This window comes from Nymphalis io, chromosome 3 (genome assembly GCF_905147045.1).
Source record: "Nymphalis io chromosome 3, ilAglIoxx1.1, whole genome shotgun sequence".
NCBI lineage: Eukaryota > Metazoa > Arthropoda > Insecta > Lepidoptera > Nymphalidae > Nymphalis > Nymphalis io.
In genome coordinates, this window is record NC_065890.1 from 9,694,480 (window position 1) to 9,708,613 (window position 14,134).

The 14,134-nt window shown below is 32.8% G+C and overlaps 1 protein-coding gene across 2 annotated transcripts in view; it reads left to right on the plus strand.

Moving 5' to 3' along the window:
• The first annotated feature begins 876 nt into the window (after positions 1-876).
• Positions 877-14,134, plus strand: part of LOC126780659 (T-box transcription factor TBX20-like) — a 32,763-nt gene continuing 19,505 nt past the window's right edge. For both annotated transcript variants that reach the window (XM_050505287.1, XM_050505296.1), the window contains exons 1-2: positions 877-1,869; positions 4,899-5,184. In XM_050505287.1, coding sequence (XP_050361244.1) covers positions 1,647-1,869; positions 4,899-5,184 — 509 coding nt within the window. In that variant the 5' untranslated portion in view covers positions 877-1,646. The remainder of the gene's footprint in view (positions 1,870-4,898; positions 5,185-14,134) is intronic.

Sequence of the window (14,134 nt, forward strand, 5' to 3'; positions counted from 1 at the left end):
AGACATATTCTAAAAGAAGTGACAATTAATTGCATAAATAATATTTTATAATTATTTCGTAAAAATTTTACCAACTGTTTATTTAAATGTTACGCACCTATTTATTAAATAAATAATAAAGTTTTGTTTTATCTAAATTACAATATTAAATTTTAATTTACAATTTTAATCACTTTCATAATGAATACCAATTTCTTTAACATTTCGATTAACTTTTATTATGATATACAGAATTAGTAGTATGTTATTAACAATCTACAATATATATATTAAACAGCTTAGACGTGAAAACTTTGTGACTTAACGAACAAAGTTTTATTGTTAAGATATAAAAATCGAATGAAATAATTAATTCGATTCGTCACAATTCGCGCATCGGCAACATTTGAACGACCATTACCGACCTAACTAACGTTCATAACTCCCGATAACAGTTTACTGCGAAACGATATGGTTAGTTTGAACCCTTACGTTGTAAATTATTTTAAACATACTAACCGAAAGATTGTTGCTCAATTTTACGCAAATTTGATTTAGTACTGAAATACGTGTGTAACATAATTAACTTTTTCAATTAATTATTCTATTGTAGTTGTAGAAGTGTACTTGTTATTATGTTGTTACTTGTACTCTATGTTATCTGTTAGTGAAAAGTTACTTTTTAAATAGATTGGTTTCACATTGTAATTATAATTATAATATGGGTTATGTACAATAAATCAAATAGTTATCAGATAAAATGAAAAATGATAAGAAATACACAAACTACCGAATTAATATATTATTACAATACACATAAAAGATGACACACTCAAATATGTATTAATCGAATCAGCCACTTCGTCTTTAATAAACTAAGATCTTGAAAAAGCCATTTCACGTACCATTCAAATTATTAGCTTGCGTATAAAGTTATTTTCACAAATATTAGAGATTCAATAGAAACTCAATCCCATGGTGAGCTTTTAAAGTGCATAGATAGTGATGTGAACGAGAAACGCAAATAAGTACTTCGATAGAATTGGTTCGCTGTTTAACCAAAGCCTTTTCAGAGCCGCGGTGAGCCATTTAGCAAATTTCAATAGTTATCGCGCGGAGAAAAACTCGCCGGACGAAAGAGACACGACGCGAGACTCACGACCGGAGTGAGCGAGACGGATGTAATAAGAAAGAAGTAATAAAAAAGCGGTTGTGTGCGTGGTCGGAGTGTGGTGGCATAGGGCGGCGATCAGGCCCCTCCCTGTGGCTCGTCGCCGCCTCGCCGCCGCCTCAGTCGGGTTCACAGCGCGCGGAGTCGCACCGGTCCGCTCTATCGCCTTCCTTTCCGCGCGTAAAAAGTTTTCCTACTATTCCGAAACTTCCGATCGCGGTGACAACACACCTAAACTTGTTTCAGTTATCGGCACGAATAAGCTTAATGAGAAAGCGTTTATGAACTATAATATATTACTTGTGTAGAATTTTAGTGATATTTGAAAAATATTGAATAAATATCTACATTTATTATACAATTTCAAAGAGATTATCTTTCCGTTTCGAGTATTAACTATAAAAGTCAAGCTGCAAATATAATTTCCAAAGTACATTTAAGTGGTAGCAAGATATAATAATATTGAACTCTTTGAAGACTATGATACGTGCCACTGATGGGATGTACAGTCGATGAAGCGTGGGGACGCAGGTTCTCAGAAGCCGTGAGCTTAATGCTGCTGCAGGGTGAGGGCCGGGGGCCTGCCATGGAGGAGGATTGTTCGGCGCGGCCTTGCGCCACTGACTTCTCCATCGCTGCTATAATGGCCAGGGACCGGCAGGAGCGCAGGGAACGGAGGAGGCACAGGGACCCCAGGGAAGACACACTTACGCCCTTAGGTTAGTCAACATATTACAATATTAATCTTGCTCACATTAATTTATCTTAAATCAATAAAACTAGTTTAACATAAATTCATTAAATACCTTTCAATTATAGGATAAATAAACAGCCTACTTACCATCAAAAAATAAACTATTATGAACCAAAGGAATAAGTTTTTTAACCCCATTTTTAAAAAACAACTAGACAAATATTTATTTAATTCATTCATTTAAGATTAAATTAGGTTACAACCTGATTGTAGTACCTGAATACCTTATATGATCTTAGATCAAGGCTAAGAAGTGTAAATATGTCTCTATTTAAAAATTAAGAAATTCTTCTTCTTCTTCTTAAGACGGGTCAATATATAGGCTGGCCTAGAGTTTTTAATTTAAGCAGGTATTAATTATTAAACCCTATTGCTATCAATATTTATTATTTTATTGTAATTTTTCTTATTTTGGAATATATCTATCTTTAATAGGTATTATAATAAATTTATATTTTCCGTTTAAAATATTTATTCATTATATTTTGTATTTAATTTACATTTCTATGTGTGTTTGTACATTTGTAACAACAAATATTAATAATATCAATAATATCTCACTTGCTTTTAAATCCCAGTATAAGATGTACCAATAATACACAAAAAATATCTACTTCAAATATATTGACTACATTTTTTTTTTAATAATTTATGTAATCAATGCTACTGATATGTTCTCTAATATTTATATGCAACTTTTATCATTGAAACAACATATTTACAAAATAAACTGACATAGAGGGTTATCTATATCTTATTAACTCCTTAATTTCCTTAAACAAATGCCAGTCAAAACACAGAATATCTCAAAAGAATAACTTAATGAAGTCCAGATTATAGATAGAAATATAAAAAATCAAATTATTATTAAATAACAGTTCAAAAATATAATATGAATATTTACTTAGTTTACTTAATTTCATAATCTGAACATGAAAGAAAAAATTAAAATTAACAATAAATTATTGAATAGTATAAATCTATTAATAATTATAAAAAAACTTATATAAATAAATAAAACAAATCAATCAGTTATATGATCTTAATTATACATTATCGTTATTATATATATTAAGCTTAATTGAATAGAAAATCATATTCACATTTAAAACTAGAATCTATTAAAACTCTCTAAGCTTAAAAAAATATATATCAATAGAAGATCTCATTTTATTCAACAATCAAATTCAAATCATCGAAGACTCCAATGGGCTATATAATGTAACATAGTATATTTAAAGAATACCTTGTTGACGGTGCTAATTACTACCTGAGTAGATGTCTTTATCTTAAGCATATTTCAAATAAACATAAAATTAAAATAATGGTCAGTTTTACAGTATAAAAAACAAATTCTAAAAATTTGTTTGTTACTTTTTTTTAATAATTTATTTTACCTAAAGTATTTAGAAAGACTTATCAATAATTAATTTCCTTTCAATAAATATATGTCTATGGAATCAATATATATATTTATAGCAGAAATCTTCATGCAATAGTCCAAAATGTAATTCAATCGGCTTAGCGATGCGTACACAGTAAACAAACAAAAACAATCATTCATTTGTATATAAAATATAAACAATACGATAAATAAAAGTATAAGGTAAATAAATTGAATATTCAACAATATTTGTAAAAAAAAATAATTTACATTTTACTATTTTTTATGTTAAATAACATAATTCGTTAATTAACACGATGCTTTTTATAAATGAATTTAACCGCCTGCTAACATTTTGTTAATTTATATTTAATTTTTAAACGTATGTAATCGCTATCATTAATTGTCTTTATCGAGGCATTTGTAAATGTTTTTTCAAGGTTTAATATATATTATGTTTTGTTTTAATTAGCTAGTATTTAGCTGACTTCAATTACAGTACCGACATGCCCTATAATTTTATATAATTCCATGTTTCATCAAGTATATAATATGAGTACAAATGATTAAAATAAACTTCATTTTTCTTACTTAGTTTTGATAAACAAATTAAAGTAAAATTTTGTAATTAATATTCATTGTTTCGCATCACAACTTAACTTACATATATGTAAAAATGTAAAAAGCTTTTATTTTAACTAAACACTGACTATTTAAATAACAATAATTTGAAGTTTTGTTAGTTGGTTAGTATTACATTACTTATATCCTTTATTAATAATGTTATTGGCTCATCGTCGGTGTAAGGACCGCCACTTGCGGTAAAAGCCTACTCCAACTCCTTCCACATTTCTCTCTGCTTTGCTATCTTGGGCCAAAGATTCCCAGCTACTTTGATGATGTCGTCATTCCATATTTTTAGGAGCCTAACTCTACTTCGTTTTTTATCTCTAGGGGTTCAGTCGGTTACACTTACATATATATGTAATGTAAATAAAGTTAGCGTTCAGCTAACATTTCTATTTAATTGTAAAACATTCCTTACATACCGACATAATTTTATTCTCAATAACAACAATAGAAAGCTTGTATGAGCGTACTTAAATAAATTTTATTTTAATTTAAAGACTATTTCATATATTTAAAATCGCATGTTATATTGCTTTCTTTATAAGATTTAATATTATTTTATACATACTTTTTTAGTTTCGTAAATAAAGTTTTCTAATAATATAGTAAAATTAAGTATAACTTAATTATAAAACAGTTTATTAATAGATATAATATATGAATACGAAATTAAAACCCTAATTAATTGTTACACTTATAATTTATATTTTTTAAATATGGAATATAAAAACATATTTGAACAAAAGCTAATTTATTATTTAAGCTTACAGTAATAATATATTAGTAAAAGGGTAAAGTAACAGTATATAAATGTCCCACTGCTGGGCTAGTGCCTCCTTTTTTGAGGAAAAGCTTTGGTCCTTCTAAAAGGCTGCTCCAATATAAGTATAGTCACAAAAACCTCTTTATAAAATAATAAATTCAATTTAATCGTGTAGTTAATTCAGAAATAAGATCTTATAAATAGTACCTACTTACAGAAAAGTTCGTGGACGCTACAGCATCAGCTTCGGGGTCACCCTCGCCACCACTCGCTGAATACGAGCGAGATTCCCCCGTCGATGTTTCGTCAACCTCCGAGGCTGGTTCGGCGAGCGGCGCTCCGAGCGGCTCTCGAGCGCTTTCTCCCCCTCCCCGTAACCCGCAGCTTGCAGAGCGCTGGTCCAGCGAGGAGATGCGGCATATACAGTGCCATCTTGAAACTAAGGAGCTATGGGACAAATTCAACGAATTGGGAACTGAAATGATCATCACGAAAACCGGAAGGTATTATAACTTCTATTTGTTTATATCAAACAAACAAACAGTAAACAGTTTGTTTAAAATATATGCATTAAATAAACACTTAACCATATTTACCTCTTATGCTCCTGATTTTGCCAGCTTTCTCTTAACTTTTTTTTATATTTCCTGGAATCCGATTTAATTTTCAGGAACAGAACCAGCTGTTTAACTTTTAACTAAATTAGAAAATGTCAGAATGCACATTTTTACATATTCCATTCAATGATTTCCATTTGATATATTAATAAGTTTAGATTACTTATACTTAGATTAAAAATATACGGAGAAACGGTAACTATCGAAGTCTTACTGGAACTAGATACCTATTACTCTACTGGAACTAGATCTAGATCTATAATATAAACACTAGCCATTCCCTGCGACTCGATCTGCGTCAAATTTCTTTTTACCATTAAGCCCCCTATATAATATATAATGATCCGGGGTTCCTCCTACCTTTGTGTCAATATTCATTAAAGTCGGTTAGTTTCTTTGGGACTACTCAACAAAAATACATTTTTACTTCCAGATTATAATATTAATTTGATACAATACATTAATGTCGGTTTAGAAATTACTATACCTCGTATATTACGTTCACTTCTAGATTAAGCTTAAAAACTTCGTCGCAACATAAAAAAAAATCCGCCATGTCGAATCATGTACAAATTCGCGACAGCAGATTTAAAAATCGCGGTGGTAGGTAATTGAAATCATTGTTTGAACGAAATCAATGCAATATCGCAGCGTTGATGTCGATAAGGTAGGTGGCACACGGCGCGGCGGCGCGAGGCGTATCGGTCGCGCCTCGCTATCGAACAATGAGTAATCGTGAGACCAACCGCTGCTCACCAAAACGGACATGAAATTCCACTAAGACTAATTGCTTATACGAAAAATCAGTGTTACTATTTAATAGCACGTAAATAATGTTTTGATATAGCTAATAAAATCGACCCAAGATACGCTAGGTTTGAAATTACTGTGATTTACCTTGATATACAACTTTTCAGATTTTTAAATAAAGTGAATAAGAACACAACGTTATGTTTTTAAGGTTAAGGCAATTACTTAATTTTAACTGAAAAAATTGCAATTATAAATCAATAAACTTTTTTTGACGTTACTCAGACAAAAGTAACCATAAGATTACTTATTTACTCATCGTACATAAACATACGTAATAAAGAACAACATAACATGCGTAATAAAGGAACATGTAATTGTAAAGGTGCGTTACATTTGTTAAATTGGTAATTGTTGGTATTATCGTATGAGCAAGGCGACGTCCACAGCGGTGACGTCGCATGCGGCGACGTTATCGGACGACGTAAATCAACGCGACAGTTCGCCGATCGTGACAAATTCGCTAACGCAATCTTCTGATAAGCTAGACCTATTTCATTTCACAGATCCCTTTTGAAATTATACGATTATATATATAAATAATTTTCGTTTCACAATGTTCGCAGAGTATTATTGCACTGAGAATAAATAAGACGACAAATCAAAATAACAATAACTACAATTTTTTATTCTTCCAATTTTTTTTATTTACCCATTTACTGCTAAGGTGATCACATAAACAGTATTTTACAAAATAAAGAAAGTTTTAAGGTTATCATGGCAATCATAACTTAAATTATTCTGCAATACCAATGAATTTAATCGTATGTACAATAAGTGAACAAAACAATGAACGCTCTTTCGTGGACTTTAAAGCCATATTAATACGAGTACCTCACATATTTATACGTTATAATGTTCTCGAGTTAACGACGTCAAGCATTCAGTTTTTTCTACCATGCACCATAAAATACGACATTCGAAAATATAACAGTCGTATTTATTTTCAAATCAAGCGAAGCATGACATTCACAATGCATGTTTTATGTTGTGTTGATTCATTATTATTATGAAAAACTTTGATCTAACTATATATATTTATATAAATTAACTGTTTGACTTACATATCAACACACAGCGCAAACTACCATAAAATTTACATACAACTTCCATTTACACAGTAAGTTAGCCAGTAAGAATAGCTTTTGAAAATTATACACATAAGGTAATTAATAGGATGAAAGTTTGTATGAAAATCCATCATTTAAAGGAAGAGTTATGAAAATTTGTATCTAGCAATTCATAATTCAGTTACGAGGCGTATAAAGCGCTAGTTTATAAATGTGTCATGTGCCTGTAGGTTAATGTAAATTTTAAAATAATTTCGTTCAGTATCGATATAAAATTGACGATGAAATATAAATGTGCCTAACATAGGCAAACCTATGATACATTATCCCAATTTTATCATTTATATTTCGATACGGTCGTATAAAAAGATTAAAGGCTCAAACAGGGCTTCAAAAGTCACATTGGGAGACAATTTGCCACACGCCGTCACGCGGACTTATCGTCAGTCGGCCTCGTCGATTAGCATAAATCTCGCCAACTAACCGTCACAAATGAGCAGCAGACGCGGCGCGATACACTGCCGAATACATGCAGTCAGCTAAACAAACAGCGAGTAGAGCATGCGATCGCCCGACATTCACATGTCGCAGGACGAGGCGCGACGAATCGCGACCGTCGCTCGCTCAAATAAATCAGCATTATCTCGCGAGATAGCCGCGCCTGGACCCACCCCGCCGTATCACGCGGAGCCCTGTGTCGTTCGAAAAAATTAATGACTCGGAAAAACGATTCGCTTATGAGGGATCTTTCGATGTAATTGAATTGCCCTACTGAGATCTGCTGAATTGTTGCAAATGCCGAGTCAGGTGCACCCACTTAATCTAACGGGTTTTTATTGCTATCTACATCATTTCGGTCATCGCCGAAACGATTTAATTCTTTTTTTTCGCATAACATTATATTGTTTAAACAGACTTAGAATAATGCGGCGAAATTGACTTGATTTACATATACATCAACGAGGGCAGGAAAAATGTGGTGTTGTTAAATCCGAGTACATTAGCTGCATTCACCCCTGAGAGATTATCATAACAAGCGTAATAGAATAATGTAAGTAACCATCTCGTGGTGGCTTGTTGTCATGCTAATCGCGCGCGGATCTAACACGGTAAACATCAGTATAAAGACTGTCTTTGTGAGGCTTTACTCCATTCAATTACATCCCATATTTCATTCGTTCAGCAAATATTATGACTTTAATATGGTTCATTTTTAATGAAAGATATTTTTTTAAAACGATAAATTTCCAGATGTATGTTTTAAAAATATTATTATAATTACGACCTGTAACGGAACGGAAGTATCGATAAATGTTAGTTGTGAATTACGTTATAATTATTAAATCGGTGAACGCAATTAGAACCAGATGAAAATAAAACTCAATATATTGAGCTCATAAATCTTACGCATTCAGATTAGTTTGCTCTTTGATATCGCTTTTGATATTGTAAATGGCGATTGTAAACTTGTCTTAATTGATTTAAATTAACATGTTTTGATATGAGAGTCTATCGTGAGCGGCAACGGAGCGTGGCTAAGATGTTTTCCGGCGCGATGTTGCCAACGCATTACAATCACGGACTTGGCAGACAACAGACGCTTTGATTTACTTCTCACCACCGTTTCTTTCATATAAATATTTGATCCTCGCATGATAAATAACATGCACATATTTTATACTCGTATAAAATATTTTATATTTCGCTAGTAACAAAACATTGTGTTTTCTAATTGTTTCCTTGAAACGCTTTGATGTTCAAAATTAATCTGGCGGCTAGGCAAAGGTGATTGAGATAAAAATATGTCGCCTAATGAATGATGAAACAATTGTCATTTTATTATGAAAACTAAATTAAAAATCAAAAAGTAATAAAATATAATATGTACTAGATACTTATCAGTTTTAAATACATATTTTAATCAAATTAATAATTATTCCTTGTGTCAGCTTTTACGCTATTCTTTGAAATGTTTGGTTTATTTTTTAAATTATCGGAGAATAATTCTTTACAGCTCTTTTTATAATATATTTATTATAGCTTACTCCCCAGAATATGGAAAAATTAATATTTACTATCACACAATGTGAATTAATATCAAGTCCCAAGTATACAACATAATTATGTACTTATATTAAAAACAAATCCTTTAAAATGAAAGAGCGCTGTTTTAATATTTCAATAGCTTATGTAATAATCAAAAGAATATAAAATAAGGAATAATCAAAGGCCAAGTGTAATTTATCGAAACTAACAAGACCCATCCAGTGTCGCTATTCGCCGGGCAGGTCGCGCTGGGTGCACCGCGCTTACACGTACTCGGCCCGCTCGCCATTTGTCGTGCTCGCACGATAATTGTTGATATACGATCGCGATCCAACACCGTAATTGTCAACGCTTTATCTTCTAATTGGCTCGCATTTGCCAATGCCAGCGTGTCTCCTCTATTTGCGATAGTTCGCATTCAAAAAATCGCTTACCGATTTCGGTTACAAAGAAAGAAAAAAATCACCGCAGTATTGGTATAAAAACTACGAAGAAGAAAAGCAATTCTCAACGTCAACTTTGAGAGCAGTAAAAAGTAAGATTCACAAGTGCAAGTTGAAACGGCGTTTAAGAGCGAACTGAGGGCGGCGCCCACCGGGGGCGAGAAACAATTTGGAGTTTTATCGGCAGAGAGGTGGTGGGTGACCGTGTTACTGCTGATTTATGTTCATATTAACTACCAGCGAGCTAACTCGCAAATGCATACGCAGGTCGATTACCTTCACCTCTTATTCACCTGAAGTATTACGATTTCTTCTTAGAGCTAATTAGCAGTTCGCTGTAATTTCAAGTATAAATCGATAAGACAAGTATGGAAACGTTTAATAATTGGAGTATTAAAGATCCAAAAGTAATACAAAAACATTACCATCAATAGTTAGAATTGTTTTCTAATATTGAATTTAAAACTTTCTTTTTATCATATAAAAATACCTATGTACGATTTTTTATCTAAGGTCTTCTATAATATAGAGAATTCAGAATACATTCAACTCTCCGTAAAGAATACGAGCCCGCAACTTCAACACCAAACGCTTCTGGATTTTAATGTCATTCGAATTCAAAAGCTAATTTCACTAAAACCTTAAATGAATCGAGTTGGCCGGAGCTCTCACATTATTTAACTTGCTCCAACTTTAAATTGAAAACGCTACCGAACTCTTTACGTAGTCCGAGGCAAATTTTGAACTTTGCTGCTGAATCGGAAATTTCTTTATAAATATCTTATTAAGCTTAAATTCAGTTGGTGTCACGCTGCCGACACTAATTTTATTCGTGAGAGACGGCGTCGGGGCGGCGGCGGGGAGGCGCGGGCCGGGAGTCAGTGTAAATGTATGCAAACGGGAAACGCGATATTTGACGGAGCTGAAAACGACAAAAGAATTAAGGAGGCACCTCGCCCCCGCGGTTGCGTCGCGAACGTTGACGCGGCGACACCGACGCCGCCCGTAACGGAGCCCCTCGCGCTCCGACACCTCGCGAATTCACTTCGCTTTGTGTCTTATTAAGAGATTAGCTGTCACTCCAGCCGCGATCTCCCGACGCTATTTCATTTAAATAAACAGCCTTGCAATAATAATGAACCTTCAATTATCTTCATTACTGTCACTTGTAGTATTTTGGGGCATTGTACATACACCTACCTACATATAGGTACCTATTCGTACGGACCAATAATAATTATTGAAATTAAATACTGTTGTCTCGTTATAACCCCTTATTTGTAATTACATGGCTGAAAACATAAGTTTTTTTTTAATTACAACGCCGTATAGGCTAACCTTCGTTTCAATAAAGTAACGTTTTTTATAGGCTTAATAGCTTTATACATATTTAATCAAATCGTGCAACCCTATCTGTTGTTTCTGGGTTATGTGAAGTGAACACATGCAGCCTATTTGAACACAGCGTGTAATAGATGTGTGATTCATGTAAATGTACCCTTAGCAAGTGTATCGTGGGCTAATCTCACCCGCACCCGGCCCCCACGCAATATGCCGGGCCGGGGTGGTAGGCGCCACGGAGAAAACGTGTAAACTAATTATGTACATTTTCGTAGCCACTTATTTACATAACCACGGGCTGAGCCCCGCTTTCACCGTGAATATTTCATTTGTAATCTTTACTTTGACGGTTTAATATGACAGCTGTTGGTTTGTTTGGAGAAAACTTTTAATTTTCATCGTTTTCTTCCGGTGTCACCCTTTGTGCGCCACCGAACGCCTCGCGCGGGTAATGATAGGTCGTATTGGAAAGTTTTTTAAAGGATAAGGTGTCTTGTAAACAGTTTTTAACATATAATTTGATGTTTTTAACACCGCGACGGGATGGTTGCTTTTGTAAGCGAATGATTATAAGCTGCATGTACATATGCACGTTTATTTAATGAAATGACTCAAGATATTTTAAGATAAATTTTAATGTTTTTATGAGAATGCGATAAGAAAGTATTACTGTGTAACATACAATTACATTAACAATGTTAAGAGCTCGCCTATAGCTAGCAAAATTTCAGATTTCACCTGCGTGTCCTTTAAATGCTCATATCGCGACACAATCTAATTTTAATGCTTTTTCTATACGTAACAACCAACAGTATTATATTTAAGATTAATCCGTGTTGCACACATTTCACAAAATATTCTGAATGGTATGAGTATGGCCTCATCTCAACAGCGCCGCTGCGACTGATTTTAGAAACAAATATATGTTTGAAGTATGGATTACATGAGGTAGTAGTTTTTCGCACCAAAAGCTTTATATCGTATAAATATGTAGAATAAAATGAAAGACATTTACAAAAATACAAAAAATCCACAGAGGCAGATTTGGATTATTTAGTAAAATAAAATGAAAAACCCAATATTTGTCTCAATAACCTACACAATATTAAGAGAAGGTACAAACCAGAAGAAATTAAAATTACATTTTTTTTTCTAAAGAGAAAATCACAAACAGAAAAATAATGTAGATTACAAACAATATTGTATTTTTACTTTGAACTGGATATGCCCATACAAAATCAAATAAAATATAATAAATATTAGCAATTTTGCTGTATGCCCTTAGCTTCTTAAGCTAAATTATTTCTTGTCGTTCCATTAACTAATTTTCAATTGATTTAGTAGTAGTGGAACAGGAAACCAATAAATAAGACTATTAGAGGTAATGAGCGAGTGGCCATGCGTTTCGCGGGTATTTATACCGCGCCTTAGCGAGAACTAATTTATGGAAGTAAGTACGCGGAAAATATTTATGTACGCACAACAGCCCTCCCGCTTTCCGCCGATGACATCCGGTAGCCCCCTGTAGGTACTAGAGCTATGTATTCATGTTATGTGAAACGCGACTTCAATCATTACCAATCAAAATCGTTTCACTACTTTAATAAAAGATATAATTATAATTTGTGTAAAATATATGTGAAAATTGTTTTTTTAAAAAAGAACGTCGTTTTAATGTTCATATTATTATAGCGTATATGCTATAATAATACGTTATTATAATAACGTCGTTCATCGTTTAGTTCTTTGATCTCTGGTTTCGAGAAAAGCTCTAACTCGTAATGCGTCTATATTACTACGACCGAACAGAGATACTGTACGGTCCCCTCGTTGGCAGATTTAGAAGCTAATGTGACGATTATTATGCTTGTTACTTCAAACAACTTAGTACTTACATAAACTTAAGGACAAGTGATCTATATAAATATATTTGTCTATTTGTTAGTGATATATTTTAATAATATTTTTTGCGATGAATTATGAGTTACATATTTCTAATCCAATTGAATCGTTTTCACTTTAGTAGATAACATAATGTTTTTTTATGACTATTTCGTTTTTAATTTGTACAGTAATTATGAATACTTTAATATATATATATATATATGTATATATATATATGCAGTTATTAATTTATTTAAAAAATATTAGATGAGCAGCACATTAAATAAACAGAAGCATAGACTATCTAATCCAGCAATGAAGTAGCAAGGTCATGACACAATCAACGGACCTCCACCCCCGTAGGTTAGAGGAGGCTCCACCCTCGCTGACATGTCGTGTAACAGAGCGTACGTGCGCCCCCTCTCCGCAGCTGACGACGTTAGCAGCCGCAGACATAGGGCACGCTTGCCAGACGTTGACATACCTACTTATTGACTATGTACTTAGACAACATGCTATATATATTCAAGTAATATTGTTGAATAAAGCTTAGAATAAGCGAACAATTGTGTTATAGCCTGAAATAGTACTGAATATAATAATTTATTAGGAACATTAAAATAAACTTTATTACAGTGGTAGGCATTGTTGTTATTTAATAGGCACCTACATGTTTCAACGTGGAGGTACCCATTAAATGTACTTTACTGTTATTTGAATGCACTATGTGTGTCTGCTTTAATATTGTTTTACATTAATTTGTATATATAAATATTTTATTTAATTAACATTTTAAAATCATTATTAATCTTCAAATAACATATGTACCTATTATTAAGGACCAGATTTACCCAAGTGCAAGGTACTGTACCCGTGACAACCTGTGTTATATATAACAAACTCACTTTTGCATTTATATTATTAGTTAGCAGTTCTATAAGTATATAAAAAATGTTGTCACTTACTTGGTATTTGTGGAACTTTTTTCATATCATTCACAATTTAGCTTGCTTATAGTTACGCCTCAGTTCCGTACAAGAGAATGAGTTTACGCCATCGCTACGAAAATGAAAACATCCTAAGTATAGACTGCATGCATTGAGCCACGACCTAAACGCAGTTTAATAATATACGTATTTATAAAACAACTGGGTCCTGTTACGCATGCATGAATTCCTACTGACATTTCTTTTTATTATTTTAGCGAGAAGGCGAGCAAATAGGCCCCTTGATGTTAAGTGG